The sequence below is a fragment of the Rhinolophus sinicus genome, chromosome 15 (genome assembly GCF_057876585.1).
Source record: "Rhinolophus sinicus isolate RSI-liver-muscle chromosome 15, RSI-T2T, whole genome shotgun sequence".
NCBI classification, from domain to species: Eukaryota; Metazoa; Chordata; class Mammalia; order Chiroptera; family Rhinolophidae; genus Rhinolophus; species Rhinolophus sinicus.
The window spans coordinates 24,311,366-24,333,948 of record NC_142515.1 but is presented as its reverse complement, the minus strand read 5'-3'; the positions used below and the strand labels follow the sequence as shown (position 1 = coordinate 24,333,948).

At 45.3% G+C, this 22,583-nt stretch overlaps 1 protein-coding gene across 1 annotated transcript in view; it reads left to right on the top strand.

Moving 5' to 3' along the window:
* The window catches only part of ABCC2 (ATP binding cassette subfamily C member 2), a 54,756-nt gene that overhangs the window by 29,856 nt on the left and 2,317 nt on the right, over positions 1 to 22,583 (top strand). The window contains exons 17-30 of the mRNA XM_019724878.3: positions 39 to 215; positions 1,860 to 2,027; positions 4,676 to 4,856; positions 8,947 to 9,070; positions 9,356 to 9,491; positions 10,178 to 10,397; positions 10,551 to 10,705; positions 13,201 to 13,356; positions 14,811 to 15,010; positions 16,438 to 16,564; positions 18,166 to 18,267; positions 18,702 to 18,845; positions 19,701 to 19,859; positions 20,874 to 21,040. Coding sequence (XP_019580437.3) covers positions 39 to 215; positions 1,860 to 2,027; positions 4,676 to 4,856; positions 8,947 to 9,070; positions 9,356 to 9,491; positions 10,178 to 10,397; positions 10,551 to 10,705; positions 13,201 to 13,356; positions 14,811 to 15,010; positions 16,438 to 16,564; positions 18,166 to 18,267; positions 18,702 to 18,845; positions 19,701 to 19,859; positions 20,874 to 21,040 — 2,216 coding nt within the window. The remainder of the gene's footprint in view (positions 1 to 38; positions 216 to 1,859; positions 2,028 to 4,675; positions 4,857 to 8,946; positions 9,071 to 9,355; positions 9,492 to 10,177; positions 10,398 to 10,550; positions 10,706 to 13,200; positions 13,357 to 14,810; positions 15,011 to 16,437; positions 16,565 to 18,165; positions 18,268 to 18,701; positions 18,846 to 19,700; positions 19,860 to 20,873; positions 21,041 to 22,583) is intronic.

Genomic DNA, 22,583 nt, shown 5'->3' with positions numbered 1-22,583 from the left:
GGTACAGCTGTCATGTGGTCTGATCCTTTCCCATGCAGGGCACTGTCGCCTATGTCTCACAGCAGTCCTGGATCCAGAATGGCACCATCAAGGACAACATCCTTTTTGGATCAGAACTGGATGAGAAGAGATACCAGCAAGTTCTGGAGGCTTGTGCCCTCCTCCCGGACTTAGAAGTGCTCCCTGGAGGAGACATGGCTGAGATTGGAGAGAAGGTACTTGGGACACCAAGGGCCCTTGAAGGGTGATGGGGTATTGAAGGAAAAAAATATGAATGGTGAAGAAGTACATGGGCATAAAATGGTCGACCAATTTTGCTGGTCATGTTTGGAGCAAACACCAGAAAACAAGAGTTTGTACAACATTGTGTGCAAATAACTCAGAAACTTAAAAATGTGCACCGGGAAGCAAATACAGGAATTATGTAATCTAAAGGAAAAATGATGAGGCTGCAAAGTTAAGTAACCAGCGACTGACCCAAGGTTGACATCACAGGTGGAGGGGCAGAGGTGGGACCAGAAGCTAGGGGTCCTGACTCGACTTCTGTATATTAGTGAGGGCCAGAGTAGGGTTCTAATAATCTGCTTCCCACACTTATAGATTTAGTGTGAATTATTTCCTTGTGTTATAAAATGTCTTTCTTAAAAATAGATTTTTTTAAAAAAAATTAAAGTTTATTGGGGTGACAATTGTTAGTCAAGTTACATAGGTCTCAGGTGTACAATGCTGCAATACATCATCTATATATCACATTGTGTGTTCACCACCCAGAGTCAGTTCTCCTTCCATCACCATATAAAAAAATAGATTTTTAATGACTATGGTATATTTTATCCATTATATGGATAGAGCATAATTTGTTTAGAAAGTCCTGATTATTACATCTTTAGGATGTTTTCATCTTCCCTCCTGTTAAAAAACAAAAATCAACTGAATAAATGTGAAGATCTGATTGGCTTTATTGATTCATGAATGAGGCAACATCCCACCTAGCAACTAGGCTGGTGCTCCAAGGGTTGTACAAAATGGAAGGTTTTTATAGAAAAAAATGGGGTGGGGGGGGGGGGGAAGGAAGCTATTACTGAAAGAAAAGAAAATATTCATTTTGGACCCGGACTTTTTTTTTTGAGGGGAAGAGAATGAGAAGGGTTTTCTTTTCGTTGTTGTTTGTTTATCATGCAGATTGCCTCTTCTTTCCATAGAAGGGGGGGTAGAGAGGGCACACATGACAGATTACCTCATTGGTGTTGATCAGGCAGTTTCACACTGGTTCATTAACATTATGTTTCTGGGAGAGGTTGAAACAGCAATTAACTCAGGTATTAAATCCAGGTTTGGTGTCATGGGCTTTAGCACCAGTGATGCCATTTTGGGCCTATGGTCTTCTGTTTAACACTCCGCTTTACTAAAATTGCCTATAGCAGCCTTTGAGCACAAGGATCTTGAAATGTTAGGAGACTAGTGAAGATACAGCTCTAGGGTGATTTTGTTCATTAATTCAGCACACATTTAGTGAGTACCTATGTGACAGACTCTATTTTCAGGGCTGGAGTTACATCCATGAACAAAATAGGAAAAATTTGCCCTGGCATAGCTTTACCTTTTCATGGAACAGGGAGCAACAAAAATAATAAATAAGTAAATGATATGATAGACGATGGTAAGTTGGGCCCACCTTTAATTTTGGAGCCTAAAATGATTTATTTGAATCAAAGTTAGTTATTTATGTAAAGGGACTTGTAAGATTTTGAAGTCCTTGGTACCGTATTGAGGCAAATATCTTCCTTATCCCTCCTCAATTGCCTCTGTGAAGGTAGGACTAAGCAATAGTGCTTAATAGAAATTATTTTCTTCTTCAGGGTATAAATCTCAGTGGGGGTCAGAAGCAGCGGATCAGCCTGGCCAGAGCAACCTATCAAAATTCAGATATCTATATTCTGGATGACCCCCTGTCTGCTGTGGATGCCCATGTGGGAAGACATATTTTCAATAAGGTCTTGGGTCCCAATGGCCTATTGAAAGGCAAGGTGAGAAATCATTTAAAGTGACAAAGACATGAGGTATGTGTGGGAGGGAGGAGGGCACACATCTCCTAGGACAGCTGCTGTCCCAAAGCAGATGTCCTTATTTACCTGCCCCCTAGGCTGCTGTGGAGAAACAGGGTCAGTCTGGTCTCCCAGGAAATGACCCCGTGAGGGCTCCCACCTTGAGGTCATGGCTTGTGCTGGAAATGGCTAATTTGGGCCTTACTCTGTGGCTCAGACATTGAGGCTTTTAGGAAAATTGATTATGATAAAAAGTAGAAGACTTTGAGACCTGTCTTCAGTTCCTGGCACAGAGCTCCTCCTAAGCCTTGGAATTTCCTGAGTGATACTAGGAGTGTCTCTTGTTATTCAGAATGAACTCCTGTAGATCATACCGGAGTCTACGCTAATGAGTAACTTAGAATGGAACCCCCAGAGAACCTCAGGGTGAGGCTGTTCCCCAGAAAAACCAAGTGACGGGAGGGTTGGAACTTTCAGCCCCACCCACTGCTGTCTGGGGAGGGGAGAAGGACCTGGAGACAGGGTTATAAAAATTCTTGAGCAATGGGATTCAGAGAGCTTCTGGGTCGGGGAACACATTAAGGTGCTGGGAGGGTGGTACTCCTGGTGAGAGCATGGAAACGCCACATGCGCACTACGCACCCCCATACCTTGCCCGATGCATCTCTTCCACTGGACTGTTTTTGAGTTGCATCCTTTAAATAAACTGATAAATGTAAGTAAAGTGTTTTCCTGAGATCTATGAGCCATTCTAGCAAATTATCAAACCTAAGGAGGGGTCTGTGGGAATCCCCGATTTACAGCTAGTTAGTCAAAAGTATGAGGGGCTCAAGACGTGTGACTGGCACCTGAAGTCGGGGCAGTCCTGTGGGACAGAACACTTCAATTGTGGGACTTGTGCTAATCCCGGGAGCTAGTGTCAGAATTGAATTGAATTATTGAACACCCAGCTGGAGTCAGGGAGCTGGCTGGTGTCAGAAAATATCCCTGAGGTCCTCACAGCACACCTTGCTGGTGGGGCAGAGGTCATCCTGCAGGGATTAGAGCTATGCTCTAAGAAGGCTCTTTCCTGGAACCCTTGCAGGATGTAGGAACACTGTGCCTGGAAAGGATAACTCAACCTAAGCATGGATATAAAGCTAACATTGTTGGAGTATTCATTATGTCCCAGGCCTGTGCTAAGCGTTTGGACTGCGTTGTCTCATTTGATTCTCACATGGCCACTGTGAGATAGATAGTACAGGTCAAGTGTCCAAAGCAAGTCACTAGAGCTGGTTGTAAGTGGAGACCGGACTTTTCTTACCATGGGCGAGATAGCACATTTGTCTTGACACAGCGGACCAAATGGAGAGGGGCTGACAGAGCCCCTTGAGGGTTTGAAGACGCTCCTCACCAGCAGCAAGTGTAGAGTGGGGGCCATCAATAACATCTCCCTCAGCTCTGGGCAGCGAGACTCCATCTGTATTTGGCTGAGTCCCTTCAAGATTTCTTGAATGTTGCCAGTCAGAAGATGGCAGCGTTGATCGGGCTGCTGTCCTTCTGAGGTCCTTTGCTTCTCTATTGGATCAGTGAGTCAACAGGAACTCACTCTCCCTCTTATTTCTAGTCCTGGTTTTTGTCCTGAAGGCCTCTTGGCTCTATTCATTCACGAACTGAACATGACCTGGTTCGTTACAAAGACTGGGTGTGTGGAGATGAAAAGGTCTGGTCCCGGCTCTCAAGGAACTTACAATCTAATGGGAAGACATACAGAAAAGCAAGCAATAATATTATAATACAAGAATTGCTTTAATGGCAGTCTGTATAAACTACAGTGGAAACATTGGAAGAAGACCTACGTCTTGCTGGGGACTCAGGAAAGGCTCCCAGAAGAGCTGGCTTGGAGCTGCGACTTGAAGCATGAGCATCTCCTGGGTCTTCCAGAGAAGGGGCACCTAGTGTCCGCAGGGATGTGAAGTAGAGACAGAGGCAGTGGGCTTGAGTTATCTCTCTAGAGGCCCTTCTCAACCCCACGGCCCATATGGGAGCCTCGCTACTGATCTAGGAGTGATTGTCTTTCTTTGAGTGGAGATGCTGTTTCAGCAGTCAATGTGCTTCATCAATAGACAGGAATACAAGGAATGTCAAGTCTCCACCTGAAGGAGGGCCTGGGGCAAAAGACAGAGTTTTTTGCTCCACAGTATCTCAAACATGTGGAAAGAATCTGGGCAGTTCTTGTTAGCTCCGTTGATTAACTGGTTAGGAAATAGGCAGTTAGTTAGCTAGTTATTTAATTGGTTATGTATGCATCACTTAGATTGATAGGCCTGGATCTGAAGTGACATTCCTAAGCCCAACTCCTGGCTACCCAGGAAGCTGGAGGACAGCGTGTGTAGGGCAAACCTCATTGTTACTATAAAATATAACTGTAAGTATATCCACAATGACAGAAGTCTCATCTTACACATGGGTCAGGTTTTAGGATGAGGTGCTGGAAAGGAAAGAGGAAGTAAAAGAGCCCAAATGGTCAGGGCCACATTTTGAAACAAAGCTCCACAGTGAATTGAAGTGTCTGTTTTTCCTTTTTTAGAGTAGGACAAACACGGTGGAGGATACAGGGTTATCCGCACAACTTACTGTTATTTTTACAGACTCGACTGTTGGTTACACATAGCATCCACTTTCTTCCCCAAGTGGATGAGATTGTGGTTCTGGAGAATGGCACCATCTTGGAGAAGGGATCCTACAGCTCTCTGCTGGCCAAGAAGGGCTCATTTGCTAAGAATCTGAAGACATTTATGAAACCGGAGGGTCCTGAAGAAGAAGCCACAGGTATGTAAGGAGGGTTGGAACAGGCTAGAATGTGGGCATGGGAAGGGGTAGGAGTGGCAAACTGATGTCTACCGTCTGAACTGTTCAGGTCACTGAAAGTGAATGACCCAGAGATCCAAAATCTGCTCCTTCTGTGTTTTGCGTCTCTGTTAAGACACGCAGACATAGAAACACTGTGCCCGAGCCGAGCTGGAGGCTCAGCCTGCTGATGTGGTCTCTGCCATGCCCTCAAAGGACACTCTGCAGAAGGGTATGACTGGAGGTTTGGGGTGGTTAGCCCTTGTGGAAGACACACCAGTGGCACGAGGGGCCCCCTTTGAGGGACGCCCTGCTTCTACTGGTTTAAGTCAGACATCCCACCCCACCTACCATAAACCCATTAAAGCCACCTCCTGGACAGCTTTGCAGGCTGGTACTGACAGTGCACTGCTGACTTCTTGATCAGCCCTAACAAAGGGATCTTGACTAATATACCAAAACCACTGCGTGTTTTGAACCAGAAAAAGTCATGGCAGCTGCATAGTGTCACCGATACCACAGGAATAGCCTCTAATACCACCACCACTGGGGTCACTGATTAGCCCCCTCAGCAATGGAGCCCCGTTCCCTGGGGTCCTCCCCAGACCCTTCAGGAGTCCTGTGCATCGTTGTGGGCAGCAGCCCCCAGCAGGAGGGCAACACTGAGAAAGCAGGATCTGGACGAGCAGGGCCATCCCAGCATGCAGCCGAAGAGGGAGTAGCTGGAGCCTGCAAGTGGCGGCATATGCAGGCTTTGAGGTCAGGACATGGGGTGGACAAACCACCCTGGGAGCACAAGGGAAGGAAAGGGAAGCCCAGGAGGTCTGTAAGTGTTGAGAACAGGATGGGGTGGGTGACAGGGATCGGAAGCCAGCCCAGAAAAATGGGGTAGGGGCACCAGGAAGCAGCAGAAAGGAGCTTTCTGGTAGTCCGTCAGTGCTCCAGGGAAAACAAAAGCACCCCTGGGGAGCGAAGGCCCAGGCCACGGGCAGGGTCCCAGTGTCCAAGGCTGCGTCCCTCTGTGTTACTGTTCAGTCAACCACATCAGCGTGACCTGGACAATGTTATTACGCTGATTCTAAATGTTTTCGGTTTTGTTTTTGTTTTCTGATTTGCCTGAATCTGAGTTTCTAGATTCTGTTATAAACCCACATGAGTGGACAGCCTCTTTGAAGTATCCTATCTTTTGTGTACAAAGGACAGTCTGCAAAATAGTTCATTAAGCCCATGTTCCGGTAAACACTGATAGGCAATTTCTTTTTTCTTTTTCTTTTTTATTGGGGAATATTGGGGAACAGTGTGTTTTCCCAGGGCCCATCAGCTCCAAGTCACTGTCCTTCAATCTAGTTGTAGAGAGCGCTCAACTCCAAGTTCAGTCGCCGTTTTCAATCTTTAGTTGCAGGGGGCGCAGCCAATTGTGGGAATTGAGCCAGCAACCTTGTTGTTAAGAGCTGGTGCTCTAACCAACTGAGCCATCGGGCCGCCCCGATAGGCAATTTCTGAGCAGTTATATAAGCCCCAGTGCCTGGCATGCTGTTGTATTGGTTCTGGAACTCGAGGTACTGACCACGACATGGTAGAATGAGGGGAAGGGCGGGCGGGCAAGGTGACTTGTGTTTGTACTGGCTCTGTGTATTAGCTTCCCAATTAGCTGCTGTAACAAAGTACTACAAACTGGGTGGCTTAACCAACAGAAATTTCTTGTCTCACAGTTCTGAAGTCCAAAATCAAGGTGTGGGCAGGGTTAGCTCCGTCTGCGGGCTCTGAAGGAAGTATCTGCTCCAGGCTTCTCTCCTAGCTTCTGGTGGTTGGCTGGCAATCTTGGGCATTCTTGGCTAGTAGATATATCCCAGCAGTCTCTGCCTTCATCTTCACATGACGTTCCTCCTTGTGTCCATTTCTGTGTCCAAATTTTCCCTTTTTTATAAGAACATCAGATATACGGGATCAGGCGTCCATCCTACTCCAGTCTGACTCGTCTTCACTAATGACATCTGTAATGATCCTATTTCCAAATCAAGTTACATTCTGCATAGTGGGGATTAGAAGTTTGGAGGGATACAATTTAACCTGTAACATCTAACCTCTGGCACCCCAAAATTCATGTCTTTCTCATGTACAAAATATATCCACCCCATCCCAATATCCCCAAAAGTCTTAATCATTTCAGTATCAACTCTAAGTCCAAAATCTCATCTAAATGTCAACTCAAAGTCCCTAATTTCATCATTTAACTCACCCAAATCAGTTGTGGGTGGGGCAAAATTCCTCTTCATCTGTGAACCAGTAAAACCAGACAAATGATCTGCTTCTAAAATACAGTGGTGAGGCAGGCACAGGACAGACATGGCATTACAAAAGGGAAAAATTAGAACGATAAAAGGGGTCACGAATCCCAAGTCAGTCCAAAACCTAGCAGGGCAAGTTCCATTAGATTTTAAGGTTTAATAGTAATTCTCTTTGGTTAGATGCTCTGTTATCTGGGATCACCAGGGTGGTGGTCCCATCCCCTCCAGCCTTGGGTGATGGCGCCCACCTCTAGAACTGGGTAGCAGCCAACCCCTGAATTGTATTCAGGGTCATTTTGCCTTTTTCTTGAAGGATAACACATGTTCATGACTGGGTAGCCCTATTTATGAATTTTCTGCCTGTAGAATCTCTCCTCTGCCAGGGTTTGTTGTTCCTGTTCCTCTTGTTTAGTCTCCTGACATGATTCTGTTAAGTCTATATTCTTTGTCACATGTGGCCACTGAAGCCTCTGCTTGGTTGGCTTATTGGTCAGCTAATGGTTGGACACAATTTCTCTAAGTGCCTCAAACCAATGTCATTCAGCCTTTGCTGAGAGGCTTGTGTGTGTAAGGGGTGTAGGCATGTCTTTAAGACTCCAGCACACAACTTATAATTCTTCCTGAGCCTTTGTTTCCTGCTTGCACAGAGCCTAAAGGTTAGCCGGAGGTAAGAGAATAGGGCCTTCTTAAGACTTTTCTTGGGCTTGTGCACAGCCTTACACGTATATGACCTTCTAGATTACCAGAAACATATTGAAGATATCAAAGATCCTTACGGATATCTTATTCCCCAGCTTTTCCTTTTAAGTTCCTGGTCAACTTTTTATGTACCCCAACTGTTACCACTGCCTCGGACAGCCATGATATTAAATAATTGCTGCTGATTGTTTGAGCTAGCTCCAAATCAGGTCCAATAAAGACCAAACTTGTGAATGGAGTTTTCCAGGGAACTGCCAGACAGGTCAAATAATGAAAATTCTCCAGGGAGGAGGCTTTTAGGTGAGTTCCAAACCCGATTTGTTCCCAGCAGCAGCTGCTAGGCTGCTGGTTTTCATGGTTACCATGATTGCAAGGCTGTTGGTTTTCTAGGCTACAGCAGATCTGAGAAGAGGGGGATGGAAAGAGTAAATTAAACTGTCACAAAGCTTACTGTTCTTAGTGAGATTTAGCTATTTTTCTTAAATAAATGCTCCTTGGATTGTTGCAAGCCTTCGGTTAATTTCAGAGTTATGAAAAAGTTGCTTTTGACTTTTTTTTAAAAATCAGTATTCTCATTATTTTCATGGAGGTACTAATTGACAGAGGTCCTTACTCTATCATTCCCATTGATTCCCAGGCTATTTTTACTTTTAATTTTATTTATTTTATTTTCAGGGCATGTTTTTTAAACGCTTTAAATTCATAAAGCGGTGTCAAATTATTTGAATTTCAAGAAAGGCTATTTTGAATTTACGCTCACCTCTTTAGTCAATCCTGGGAATTATGACTCTACTGTAATCCTTAAAAGTTCTTTCCTGCTCCAAAGGAATTTAGAAGCTTCTGGGAATATTTTTCTCTTTTTCAACCATTTTCTCTTCCAGTGGAATATTAACTCATCTCTCCTTTATCCTGTTATTTCTCAATGAGAAAAATGTACTCGTAGTAGAATTTCTAGAGTAAAAGATTCCTGCCTGTGTGTACATTTGGGATCTCTTGCTGAGGCCAGCAAGATTAGAAAAGGCTTCTCTCTCCTGGTTCATAGGGCTCCAGGCAGCTATCTCCCTAACCTTTCATGTGTCTCCTAGTCAATGAAGACAGTGAAGAAGAAGATGCCTATGGGCTCATGCCCAGTGTGGAGGAAATCCCTGAGGACGTGGTCTCCTTGACCCTGGAAAGAGAGAATAGCCTTCGTCGAACACTTAGCCACAGGTTCGTCATTGTTCAGCTGGCAAATCTCATCACTTCCGTGTTTCCACTTGGTCGGTCTCTTTTTCTATGTGGGCTTTTCCAGAGGTAGTAGACAGCATGAACACTCCTAGCTCTTCCTTTGTTTCCTTATATGAGGAGGAGGGTTGCAGAGGTGTGTTTCCCCCATGGCCATCTGCTCTGAAATGCACTTTGATGCAAGCAGAGCAACTGTGACATCTGCTTGCAAGAAGGCCCTCGGGATGCACCTACATGCTCAGAAAAGCTTTTCCCCTCTCAATCTCTCAGATCTAGGTCCAATAGCAGGCATCTGAAGTCCCTAAAAAACTCCTTGAAAACAAAGAATGTGAATACCCTGAAGGAGAAAGAAGAACTAGTGAAAGGACAAACACTAATTAAGAAGGAATTCATACAAACTGGAAAGGTGAATACCACAAAAAAAAGTACCATTAGAGATGATATAAGCCTTGGGATCCCAACACTTTAAAGTTTGATGACTTGAATATTTATCTACAGGAGGGTTATGTCTTATGCTTGCTTTGCCAATCTTTAAATTCATCGTTGAAATTTTGATAGAGACTCTGGGCTTTCTATTAAATCATATTTCCATGAAGAATGACCTTTTCCTGTGACTATCCTCATTGCACCCTTCATGAGTGTTTGATTCCATTCTGATGTATGGAGCAGACAACAAAACTACTTTGAGATGCAGTTCTGGGAGCCAGAGAACACTGATATATCAATTCAGAGTACACAATTCAAATTAATGAAACTTAAAACCAAGGCCTTAATTTAAATCTAAATTATTATAATAAAACAAATGCTGAGGTCAACAGTATCACCCTATCTTTCCCACTCTATTTTTTATTTTCCCTTCTTAATTACATCTAGAAGCTCATTAATAATCTGATGATATTTACCTTGCATTGTATTTCAGCATTGATTATTATCCTGAACCAATGCAGACATGATAAACACAAACTACCAAATTTTGCTACCCGTGATCCATTTCTCCAGGGAGCTTCATTCCCTCTTGCGATGGGTAGTCTAGGTAATTCCTCACCAAAACCCATTAGGAATTCTACTAACATTGAGGTGGGTGCTTTGCAGGTGAAGTTCTCCATCTACGTGAAATACCTACAAGCAGTAGGATGGTATTCAATTTTCTTCATCGTCTTAGCCTATGTAATCAATTCTGTGGCTTTGATTGGATCCAACCTCTGGCTCAGTGCTTGGACCAATGACTCTAAAACCTTCAACGGCACCAACTATCCAGCCTCTCAGAGGGACATGAGAGTTGGCGTCTATGGAGCTCTGGGATTAGTGCAAGGTACGTCTGCTGGCTGTGACAGCCATTTCTTATAGCATCCGTCCGGTCCCTGTACTTTGCCTGGACGCAGGGAAGAAATTGATATTCTGTCCTTGGCACAAGTCTTCAGGGGATCCCTGGGCATGGTGCTGACTAAACTGGTTCTATTTCTAGGTATATTTGTGCTCATAGCAAATCTCTGGAGTGCCTATGGTTTCACACATGCAGCAAACATCCTTCATAAGCAACTGCTGAGCAATATCCTTCGAGCACCCATGAGTTTTTTTGACACAACACCCATAGGCCGGATTGTGAACAGGTTTGCTGGCGTAAGTATCCTAAGGGCTATACGATGTTGTGTTTATATGCTGACGGGGAAAGAATTCTAATTTCTCCTTGGTCAACACTGTGTCGTTCCAGTTCTTTTGTTCACTCAGCGTGCACATATTTCTTGAGTACCTTGTGTGAGGTCTCAAGGAGCCTGGGGATACAGGGATGAACAATTGTGGCCCTTTAAGTAGCTCATCGTCTAGTGAGTGACATGGCCAAGGAAATAAAGGATTATAATAGAATAGAGTAAAACCAAAATAACAATGATGTGTACAGTGGTGTTCCGAAAGTACAAAAGAGTGACAGAGAAAAGAGGTATTGTCTCAGTCTGGGTGACAGAAGGTAGGAAATGTCAGAAAATGTGACATGAGTTAAGTTATAGAAGTTGGTCAGGGAGATGGTGGGGGTAGGGAGTGGGTGGGTGGCAGTAGAAGCAGGGATGACGAGAAGTTTCTGCAGAGGGAAAAACACGAGTAACCGCACTATCACTGGGTGTAACATAAATAAAAGGGACAGCAGGATAACCCTTTGCTTGGTCTCTGCCTCCGTTCCTGAAACCTCCATCTTTGATGCTTTAAGAATAAGCAAATTAGGTCCAGATTATGGAAGAGAGCCACCTGTCATTTTAATAAGGTTCTAAAACATGGTATCCACCTACTGATGTTCCTGGAACCCTTATCAGTCATTCACTCATTCAGTCAGTCAACGACATTTATTAGCATCTTCTATGAGCCTTAAGAACTGTACTAGCCATTAGGATGCTCAAGAAATGTTAAGATTATAGACGCCAGCTCTCTTCCAGGGGCCAGACTGAACTCATTGATTCTTAATGCATATGAGATGGAAATTTCAGGAACAGAGGCAGAAACCAGGCAATTCTGAGTAATACTCAACTATTACCAGCACAGTTTCCATTCCTCTATAGAAGAAGGGACACACATTTTAAAATGTCTGGGGAGCTCTGGACACTTAATTGTTTGGTCCTGGAGCAGACACAGAAAGGCTCACAGTTCACAGCCAGGTCCTGGGGACATGGTGACTGTTCTATAGTGGGCAGATGACTGGTCCCTATTTATTAATTTCCTCTGGGACAAAACTAATGGGCATGATGTCATTAGAGACAACTTCAGTAGGCTCTCTGCTCTTTAAGAGAACCTTAAAAGGCACACCATTTTGGATGGAGAGATTTCTCACAGGAATTTTGCAAAGATTGCAACTCTTTTTTGATATTGTAATATAGAATTCATCTTCTGAAAAAGAGAACACAGAAATCTTTCTGTGAGTTACTTAGGCAGCAGTCATATTGTGTTAACTGCTTTTTCATGAAAAAGGAAACTGTCATGAAATTACACAGTGAGTTTTGTGGGGAACGTGGCTCAGGCCCATAAAGGAGAGTTTGATCTAACTCCCTCCAGAACAGATGGCTGAGCCCTTAAGAGGAGATTAAAGAGTAGGTGGAAGACAGAAAGACAGAGAATCTGTGCCAGGTAAGGGTCAAAAGTAATATACATAGAACTGATAGCTGGTGAGGATTTCTTTTTTCTTCTAATCCTGAAAATATTATTTGCATTCTGATGTGACATTGGGAAGGGTACATTGGACTCAGGAGTCATCCACTCTTCAGGGCTCTCTTGGGAAACTGTTATCCCTTACCTTCTTTGGAACACTCCAGAGTTAGTCACATATTCCTAAGCCTAGAATCAACTTAATCTAAGAAATATAGGCAAGGGAAACCCAAAATATAAGCCAGGTTTCCTGTGTATACTAAACCAACCATCCATCCATCCATCCATCCATCCATCCATCCATCCATCCATACATTTGCATATGTATTCATTTATTCAACACGACATGAAGGCAATATGGTAGTAAGACCCGTCCATCATCTCTGGGTTCCTTGGTAAGGACACTAGCCAGGCAGGAATCACATTTAATCTATACCTCCCTCCCCTCTTGAAGCTCTGTGCTTGGCAGAGGAAACAATTTCCTAGGTAGAGAATGCTTCTTCTGTCAAAGGTGGGCAACAGGGCTTCTTGACTGGAGACTCCAAACAAATGTTTATTGAATGTGTTATATGCCAGGCTCTGTTCTAGGTACTAAGCAGAATTAGGACCTGTGTAAAGTTAGAATAATTGAATTGGCTGTAGGAGGATTTACCTCATACGGCTCTATTAGCTTACAGTGGTTATGAATGCTTTAATAAACTTGACAAATAGGAATTTCACTGAAAAGAGTACAAACCTTTGCCAAGTCTATTAGCATAAAGGTGAAGGATGGCTGCCATATCCGTTTAGAGGGTTTAGAAAGATGAAGAAATTACAGAAATGAGATTGGTTTGGGGATGAATAGAATATTGCAAATGACTGTCATGAAATGGTTACATGAAGGCATCATTGGGAACCCAGAATTGAAAAATTTCCTGCTGGGCTCAGGAAGATGTACAATGTCGTAGACATTCCTTCGTATACCATCTCTTGTGATTATGTGTCCCTAGGATATTTCCACCGTGGATGACACCCTCCCCATGTCCTTGCGCAGCTGGATTTTGTGCTTCCTGGGGATCGTCAGCATCCTTATCATGATCTGCACGGCCACGCCGGCCTTCATCATCGTCATCATCCCTCTGGGCATCATCTATGTGTCTGTTCAGGTAGGTTTGGAAATGGCTAGGTCTCCTTTCCTCTCAGCTTATAGAAGCCCAGGCTCCTTCCTGAGCATCTGCTCGTTGGTTCATTGCTGGTCACTTGTTCCGTTCCAGCATCTTTGTCGTTCAGTCGCGTAGTGATACACGGAGGAGTCCTTAGGCGACGGTCTCAAGCTGAAGTGTCAGCACCATTGGTGTATGAGTCATAGAACATTCACCTTAACTGCTGCCTCCCTAGAAGCTTAAGCGGGGCGTATTTATGTTTAGATCCAAGGCTACTTTGAGGTTGCCTCTGGACAAAGTCTTGAAGCTCTGTGAGCCCCACACACGAATGGTTAGGTCATCGGTTACTTCTAGAAGAGTCATGCTCTATGGTTGCTTCCTTGGTTGGCTTAGGCTTTCCTATGTGGCTCAATTCTAATGTGTTCTTGAGGGAACAGGTAGTTTGAAAGCCAAGCCTCACAGGAAAACTGGAGCAAGGGGAAAGGGACTCCATGTCCCTATTAAAAACTGATGAGGGAAGGGAAGCTGTGGAGAGAACTCTTGTCCCACCAGTGAGTTACCTTTGGGATGAACTGTTCACCTCAGGAAAACACTTCTGACCTTGCAGGCAAGAGCAGCCTGTGGCCTGTGGAAAGGGGTTCCCTCCTGGTGTTTGTACTGAGTTCCTCCTCAGGTACATTGTCATCTTGGCTGATAGTAATAGCCTTTTAACTGCTAATAACACTAACAAATAAGAAGCTGGATCTTTGAGAAAACTTCCAGGTATAACATTTTGAATTCTGACCTTCAAGTGCCCAGCTCTCCCCTGGTTTCCTCGTGGAATCTAGTAGCACCACTGACCCATCCCTCCGAACCTCACCCTTCAGCCCTCAGAAAGTTGGCCTGCACTCTATTACTTCCAGTTCTGGTTCTTAGACCCTCACCATTCCACAAACTTCCAGAACTATCTTTACCTCCACACATCATCGAGGCACAGTTTGGTCTCTTACTTGTCTATCCAGTTTTTATCCAAACCTCTGCGTACCTTTTGCTGGCCATTTCCTGCCCGTATCCATTTTCCACACCCCTTGGGTCCCAGCTGCATTTACAAAATCCTTTTGGAGACCATTTTTCTAATGACTACAAAAACTGTCCTTTAGACAATATATAGGGATTCTTGGGGAGAATATGGGTTAGGCTGACAAAACTCCTCACGTGGTTTAGAAGTTCAAACCTCTAAGGCTGTGGTATAGCCCCCTTATTCTGTTCCCCACCACGCTCAGATCGTCCCCCCAGCCCCTTCCTCTGGGCCTCTCTCATCATTGCTGCAGCCAGAGGTGAGACTGGAGGCTTCTGTCCTGTTCAGACGTGGGCTGTGGCCATCAAGGTGAAGAACCCTGGGTCATGGGCACAAAGGAAGAGGTGTGGCATACACAACATAATTGTGGACTAACTGACTCTTTACTTTTGGGGTTCAGATTTTTTATGTGGCTACTTCCCGCCAGCTGAGACGTCTGGACTCTGTCACCAGGTCCCCACTCTACTCTTTCTTCAGTGAGACCGTGTCAGGTTTGCCTGTCATCCGTGCCTTTCAGCACCAGCAGCGATTTCTAAAACACAGTGAGGCACTGATTGACACTAACCAGAAATGTGTCTTTTCCTGGATTATCTCCAACAGGTGAGGCTTCCCTGGGTATTCCCCAAATGTGTGCTTTGGGGTCCTGCATGTTTCACATTAGCTATGGGAGAGCAGGCATGGCTAGCCAGCCACTCTGGCCAAACACTTGTAAGTAGAGAGAAGAAAGTATGAGCCAGAAATTGGGTCCCTGTATCTGCTCTGCCATTTACCAAACTGGTGAGTTGCTTTCACCTCTCTAAGGAAAATCTCATTTTCTTTGTTTTCATAATGGTTGGTATAAAATCCATCTCAGGCTGATGGTACAAATCAAAGGACATCTGTGAGCGTTTTGTAACCCACGTGCTGCACGCGTGTTGGGTGAACTGGACGTTCTCTGTTTGCTTCCCTGAGAATGGATATGCGATTCTCTACAGGCAGGACAACTCTTTGTAGGGTGGCAAAGAAAGCAGAGGTTGGAGGGGGGAGAGTGGGAATTTTCAGGTAAAGCCAATGATGACAGAAATGGAGAGCTCACATCCTGTGAGGTGAGATTCTTCATTCCTCCATCGTCACTAGACCCTGACAAGAAGTGGTATGTCCTTGAAGGAGGAAGATCCTTGCAGAGGAAGTGAAACTTCTTGAGTGGCTTCCACATTGTTTTGAGGTATTAAGGGCAGGCTAAAGATGCTCAGTATGGTTTGGAGAGGTCAGGAATTGAATTGTGAAGATATTGTATTTCTTAGTACTTCCCAAAGCAAAATACAGGCATATAAGTCAATCCTATCGGACCCTCATTGTAAATATGTATCATATTTACTTGTACACATGCTAGAATTATTGGTGCAAATTTATTTCAATACATTTTATTTGGGAAAGTCAATTTTTATAAACAATGTCTATCTAGATCCAATTCAGTTCTCTACAAAGCCCCAACCTGTCTTCCTGTGATCGACTTGCACCTAACTTCCCTCCCCCTCCATCTTCACCTTTTTAAAAGCATGAAATCAGACAGGATCCATTGAACCTTGCTACGGTGCTTACATTCTCACCTTACATACGGATTTCTATGGCATATTTCCCCTGCCTAATTGAAACAAATCACTTGGAACACTTGTTAAAAATGCAGGTTCCTAAACCCCAACCTAAGCCCCCGGAGTCAGAATCTCCTGGGCAAAGAGTCCAGAGATTTTTGTTTTTTGTTTTTTGCATGAATTTGTTTATGTTTGACAATTGCCCCCAGATGATTCTTATGATTTGGCAAGTTTGGGAGAGATTAAACCATAGGATTCTGTTAGTTTAGCAAATTCCTCTAGTGTCTTTAAAATGTAATTTCTTTTCTAAAATCCAACTTAAAAGACTTCAGGAACACATGGTATAGTCGAATCCAGCCCTCTGAGACTGTTCTATAAATACGTAGGTTGCTGGGTAAGGTAAGGAAGTGCATACCTCTCAATGACACCTCTTTCTCTGATTCTCTCGCCCTGTAGGTGGCTTGCAGTTCGTCTGGAGCTGGTTGGAAACTTGATTGTCTTCTTTTCATCCTTGATGATGGTTATTTACAGAGATACCATCAGTGGGGACACCGTGGGCTTTGTTCTGTCCAATGCGCTCAGTGTGAGTCTGACGGTTAGGAGTTTGGTTAAATGAATGCACTTATTCTTAAGTTAAGTCTAGAGTCTACCTTGGAGTTCATGCTCTTGATTCCTTTCTAGATTCAGAGGCGCTACAGGAGACTGAAGTTCAAACCCTGGTTCTGTCTCTTACTCATTGTGTAACCCGTGGACACGCTTCTTACCCTTTCTAAATAGGTACCACTGTCATCTGGAAAAGTGGGCATACGTGTTGTTGCCCTTGAGTGAAGAGAGCAAGTGCATATGATTCCATCTAGTAGTTCCCTGTCTCTTTGCCTCTTTGCTTGAGTTTGAGTCTAGTCAAAGGAGACTACATTAGTTTCTTTTCCATAATATAACAGTAAGCAGAAAGGCTTCTGAACATGTAACTTCTCGGAGGTTCATTTTCCATAGATCACAGAATCATTAAAGTTCTTTCTAGTGAAGAACACAGAGGCCAATAAAACTACAATGCATCCGCAGCATGACAAGAGAATAAATGTTAGACTTTATTTCTCAGCACCTAAGACAGTGGCTGGCACTACAGTCGTTGTTCAACAAATGACACTCGTTGAATGAATCATTTGGCCACCTCTCACGGTGTCTTTCTGAACGAATATATTGGAGGTTTGCAGAGCTACCAGCACACACTGCATGGTGCTGTCTTCAGTAACAGTTAAAGAGGACCACGACGATCGTGGTGGGTACCCAGAAAGACTCTGTTGTCCACCGGAATCACTCAGTGCCTTGTGTCAGGGCCCCTTGGTACCCCCATTTCTAGGCTTATTAACCTATGGCTGATGGGGCAAATACAGAGCTATGAGACTGAACCGAAACAAAAACGTTCAAATATCACAATTTCCTGGGGTTCAACCTACACAAAGTGGTTGCTCTTAGTCCCCACAATCCTGCGTTCTCCTCTCTAAACAACATTTGCTCACAAAAACTCCCTGGTTTGAGTCTTTGGCTGAAAGAAGCTTGCGTGTGAGTAAGCCACAGATTCCCTGGGCTCTAGACAGGCCCAGATCATGAGGACCCTCTTACTCTTGGTTAGATGCATCTTTGTAATGGCAGGAAGGCAGCTAGAGTTTATCAGGGTAAAGAAAGAAAGGGTCCATGTGGATGCCCCACCTTCAGGGCTGGGTTCTCAACCGAGCTGTTGTTAACTGAGAGCAGAGAGAAGAGACAGCTCTTTGGAAGGCCTTTTCCTACCTTGTGTCTTTTCTTATGCTTTCCCTGTATGTAGAAGGCTACCTACCACCCTTTCCACAAAGAACACTAGGCTTACAGGCAGGAGAGTTCTGTTCCCATTCCACCAACTGGCAGCCTCTCCCACCCCAGCTTTAGCCCCAGACTACCCCACACTCACATTGCCTGGCATATAAGCACAGCATGGTTGAACACTGTTGGTCTCCAGCCATTTGATGCACTGGTCTCATTTCCTCCCTCAAGGAGGTGAAGATTGTCACTTGTACTTTCCTTGCTTTCTCATAGAGTTCGGCATAGTGCGCAGTAAAAAGTAGGCACCGGATTGAACTCGTGGTTTGATTAGTTGCGTTGGTTTCTGAGTCGGAGATGATCTTTAGTCTTCTGGTTTTACTGTAGATCACACAAACCCTGAACTGGCTAGTGAGGATGACATCAGAGATCGAGACCAACATTGTGGCTGTTGAGCGAATAACTGAGTACATAAACGTGGAAAATGAGGTAAGGAGGAATTAGAGGAACCCAGGGATAAGGCACAAAAAACTTACCCCTTGAGAGAGAATCTTCCCCTTGTCTAGAGATTACACGTGCGGTTATAAGGGTTCTCCTGAAGTGTCCCTTGCTCTAACTAAAAGGACCCGATTTCTTGAAACAGAATAAGACATGGTTTGGGGGAAGTCGGGTCTTAGAATGCACCAGGTTTAATGGTGGCTTCATTCTGGAGGGCCACTGAACAACCTCGTGAGACAGAGTTTCTGTCATTGAATAGGGTGGGAACCTCTGGAAGTCCTAGTCTAGTTCAGTCTATTCAATGCAGCTGCCCACAGGCAGCTGGGACACGGCTACCCTCCTCCTGCTCTGCAACATGAGTCCCATGGGGTCTGTTCAGCGAGTTGACTACGTGTAAAGCACTTCTCCTCCTGTTTCCTTGCCAGGCACCCTGGGTGACTGATAAGAGGCCTCCGGCAGGTTGGCCCAGCAAAGGGGAGATCCAGTTTAACAACTACCAAGTACGGTACCGGCCTGAGCTGGATCTGGTACTGAAAGGGATCACTTGTGACATCAGGAGCTCGGAGAAGGTAGGTGGAGCTGAAGAAAGGCCTGGATGCAAGTCCTTGTGGTCAGAGGACTGTTGGACACAGAAGTGCTGAGCCACTGAGCTCTGGGCTTTCATCCCTCAGATGGACGGAGAGGAGCAGGGCGCGTCCTCCGCTGGGGAGGTGTAGGGACATAGGGCTACCACCAGAGGGCAGGATATCAACATGGCATCAAACAGACTTAGGGGACTGTAAGGGCTTTTCTGCTCAGCCCTGCCCTGCCTCTCTGCTGGTATCGCTTCTCCTGAGGCTGACCAGGGCTCATTTCCTGTAAATGCCAGGCCTTGTAGAGAGCAAGTGAGGAAGCAGCTGGCCTGCAGGGGAACTGGTGACAACAGCAGTGTGGGGGTTCTCCCTGCAGCCAGAATGACACAGTTCTCTTTCTGGTCTGCAAAGTCCTGCACCCTCCTATGCTGTTCTTGTTCTCCAGCGGACTTGGGATCTGACGCAGGACCCCACAAATGCCTGGATAAGGAAGCTTCTCAGGGTCTGGTCCTTACGTGATGGCAGGCCTGAGCCTTCCCTTCTCCTCACTTCTAGCCAAGGATTTCTTTTAAAAACCTATCATTTCCAATCATGATAGTAACAACTTCTGATATGTCCATTTCCAACAGTCACTGGAGTTCTCAGCAAGCAACAGTTTAGGAGGTGGGATGGGAAGACCATTTTCTTCTGCCGTCTGGGCTCGTTTATTCCCCACCAAAACCAAAGGCAGTTTAACATCTTAGAGATGAAGTGGCCTATCGCAGTCTCTTTCCACCTGTGATTGTGACTGCCCCAGGCTAAATTGGTATCCACCAAGAATTACAGGGTGAGCTAACCTGCAATTCTTTACAGATTGGCGTGGTGGGCAGGACAGGCGCTGGGAAGTCATCCCTGACGAACAGCCTCTTCAGAATCCTAGAGGCTGCTGGTGGCCAGATCACCATTGATGGGGTAGATATTGCTTCCATTGGGCTCCACGACCTCCGAGAGAAACTCACCATCATCCCCCAGGTGAGCTCTAGAACTTACTGTGTCACACTCAGCGGGGGACAGCTAGTCCTGCAGAAAACATGTGCGTTTTCTTCTTCATGTGCATTCAATTAGCCGTGTTATTTCTGCAGTCCCCCCAGGGTACCTAAGCTATAATAGTTCCTTAAGGCACATTGTTTCCAAACTTACAAAAATTAAGTTTTGCATTTTGGGAACTATGCTTGTGTGACTGCCAGTATGTAACCAGTAGGTGGCAGCAACACAACAGAAGTCAAATAGAGCAGATGATTATTTAGCATTTCTAGAACCCATCATGGTTCTCAAGACCTTTGCAATCAGCATTACATAGCAGTTGTGCCACTGAGGCTTGAAACTATTAAGCTTTACATTCCCCATTTGAGATGGTTAAAAGATAGGGGAGGGAATTTGCTGCATGTTTCTGCCAGCAGCAAGCCGAATACTTAGCACATCAGCAAGAAAGGCTTCCCCTGGGTTTCCTCCCGACCCCACAAATAAGGACTGCCCTGGAGGCTTCTTGGGGGTTTGTGGGTCCTTATTAGAACCACTCCCCCTCTGCTCAGTGCAGCCAAGTCTCCGGGGGTGGTTCGGGTTTGTCTGGTGTTTGCTCAGTTTTTCCTCTCCGGCCTCTTCAAAGGCATAATAAATTCTCCTGTGACCGTACAGCTCTTGCTCCCTTCACCTCCACACCATGAGTTTTCATTTGGGAGTGTGGGACATGTCTCTTCCCTTCTTAAGAGATGCTGCTGGGGCAAATTTGGAAATTCATAAAGGAATCTCAGAATGAGAAACAAAATGAAAATAAGGAAAAACAAACCAAGAACTCCTCTTAATCCTGTGCTTAGCTCCCCAGCTGGCAGCTGCTCTAAGTCTGCAGCTGGGAAACCTGGCGAAAGCTTGACCACTAAGCAGCTTTCGCTCTCAGGCCAGTCCTACTCGCATTCTCCTGGCCATGAAGCACTGCTGGTCCCTTTTCTGTCATTAGCCCCAATAGCCCCCTCTTCCCTTGACTTGCAGGATCCCATCCTGTTCTCTGGAAGCCTGAGGATGAATCTAGACCCTTTCAACAACTACTCAGATGAGGACATTTGGAAGGCCTTGGAGCTGGCTCACCTCAAGTCCTTTGTGGCCAACCTGCAACTGGGGTTGTTACACGAACTGACAGAGGGTGGTGACAACCTTAGGTAATGGTTCATAACCCACTTCCCCCGCAGGCAGCAAGAGGAGGTGAGGGGAGCCACATCTTTGTTCCTTGTGCTAGGCGGAGCCTGGCATCGTAGAATTTTGACTCTCTAGGCCTAATTCCTAATGTGTAAAGTGAACCTGTTGTGAAGATGCTATGATAGAACAGATGTATGCATCAAAACTCTTCAAACCCTTTGTGGGTACATGTGCCCCCATGAGACAATTACACAATGTGAGCTTACATATCCCGCATTGTGGAGGTTTTCCACGTAGCTGTTTATTGCAATCAGGATGAAAACAATCCCAGTGTCTGGTCCAACCCCAGAGCGCCTGATTTCATCGGTATGAGGTGTGAACTGGCTGGGGGGGTTCTACAGGATCCCCGGGGTTCACTGCGGGTATCTCTGTTCTGGTCTCAGAGGCGACGTCTCGGGCTTGCAGATGACGGGGATGTGGGCTCTGAAGTCCGTGGGCGTCTGAAACACTCTGACTAGCCCAGAGACCCTCTTGGTGTCACAGTTCTTTCTACCTTTCCAAAGCATTTCTATGTATGCTGACACTTCACACTTCTGGCCTTCACTATGTGCTTTCCTGTCAGTTAATAAGTTGACCTGGCATTTTCCCTATGGCAATTGGGTATTTCCCCCCACACATGGAAGTTCAGCCCTCAGCCACAGCCCGCTGCTCGGAGCCAGCTCTTGCTCCAGTCCCGGCGCCTTCAGAGTGGTGGGTAGGGGCCCGGACCACGAGCAGGTGAAGCTCAGTAACTCAGTTAATGGACAAGCTGCTCTGGCTTCACCTGGAAGCTTGTTATAAATGCAGAATCTCGGGCTCTTGGCCTGAATCTGCATTTTAGTAAGATTCCCAGGTGATTTTTATGTATATTACAGTTTGAGAAGCACTGCCTAGAGCATTGATGCTTAACTAGGCTGCACACAGAATTACTCGAGAAACTTTTAAAAATCCCCAGACCAGCTGAATCAGGGACCCAGGTAACTTCAGTATGTAGCCCCAGGGAACACTTACTTGTAAGCCTTGGTATGGAAGGCCACCATATTTGGTTTTTCTTGGCAATGGATCTAGCAACTGGCAAAACTCTAGGCTTATGAAATAGACCATTCAAACATTCAGTCAGCAAACATGCATTGAGTGCCTACTACATGCAGGCACCAGAGATGCAGAGGGATATGACCCAGACACAACTCCCGTCCTCCTCCTAGTGATGGAGAAGATGGACCTCTGAGAATAAATGCTGTGTAGTAAATGCTGCAGATGTGGGGACACGTGGAACCCTCTGGCAGGATGTGGTGGGGGTGGGGGAGCTTGACACTTCCAGTTTGTAGGAACAAAAAAAATCACACCATCCTTCTCTGTCCATGCTGGGAAACACCAGTGCTGTGATTTCAGATCTGGTTTTGGGGTGTTGAAACTTAAATTTCTCTGATGAGTGATCAGAGATAGGAGATCAATCAGCCTGGGGGAAAAGACAGCAGTCTAGACCCAAACTGGTGCCTTGGCAGCAGCCAGTTATACCGTATGAAG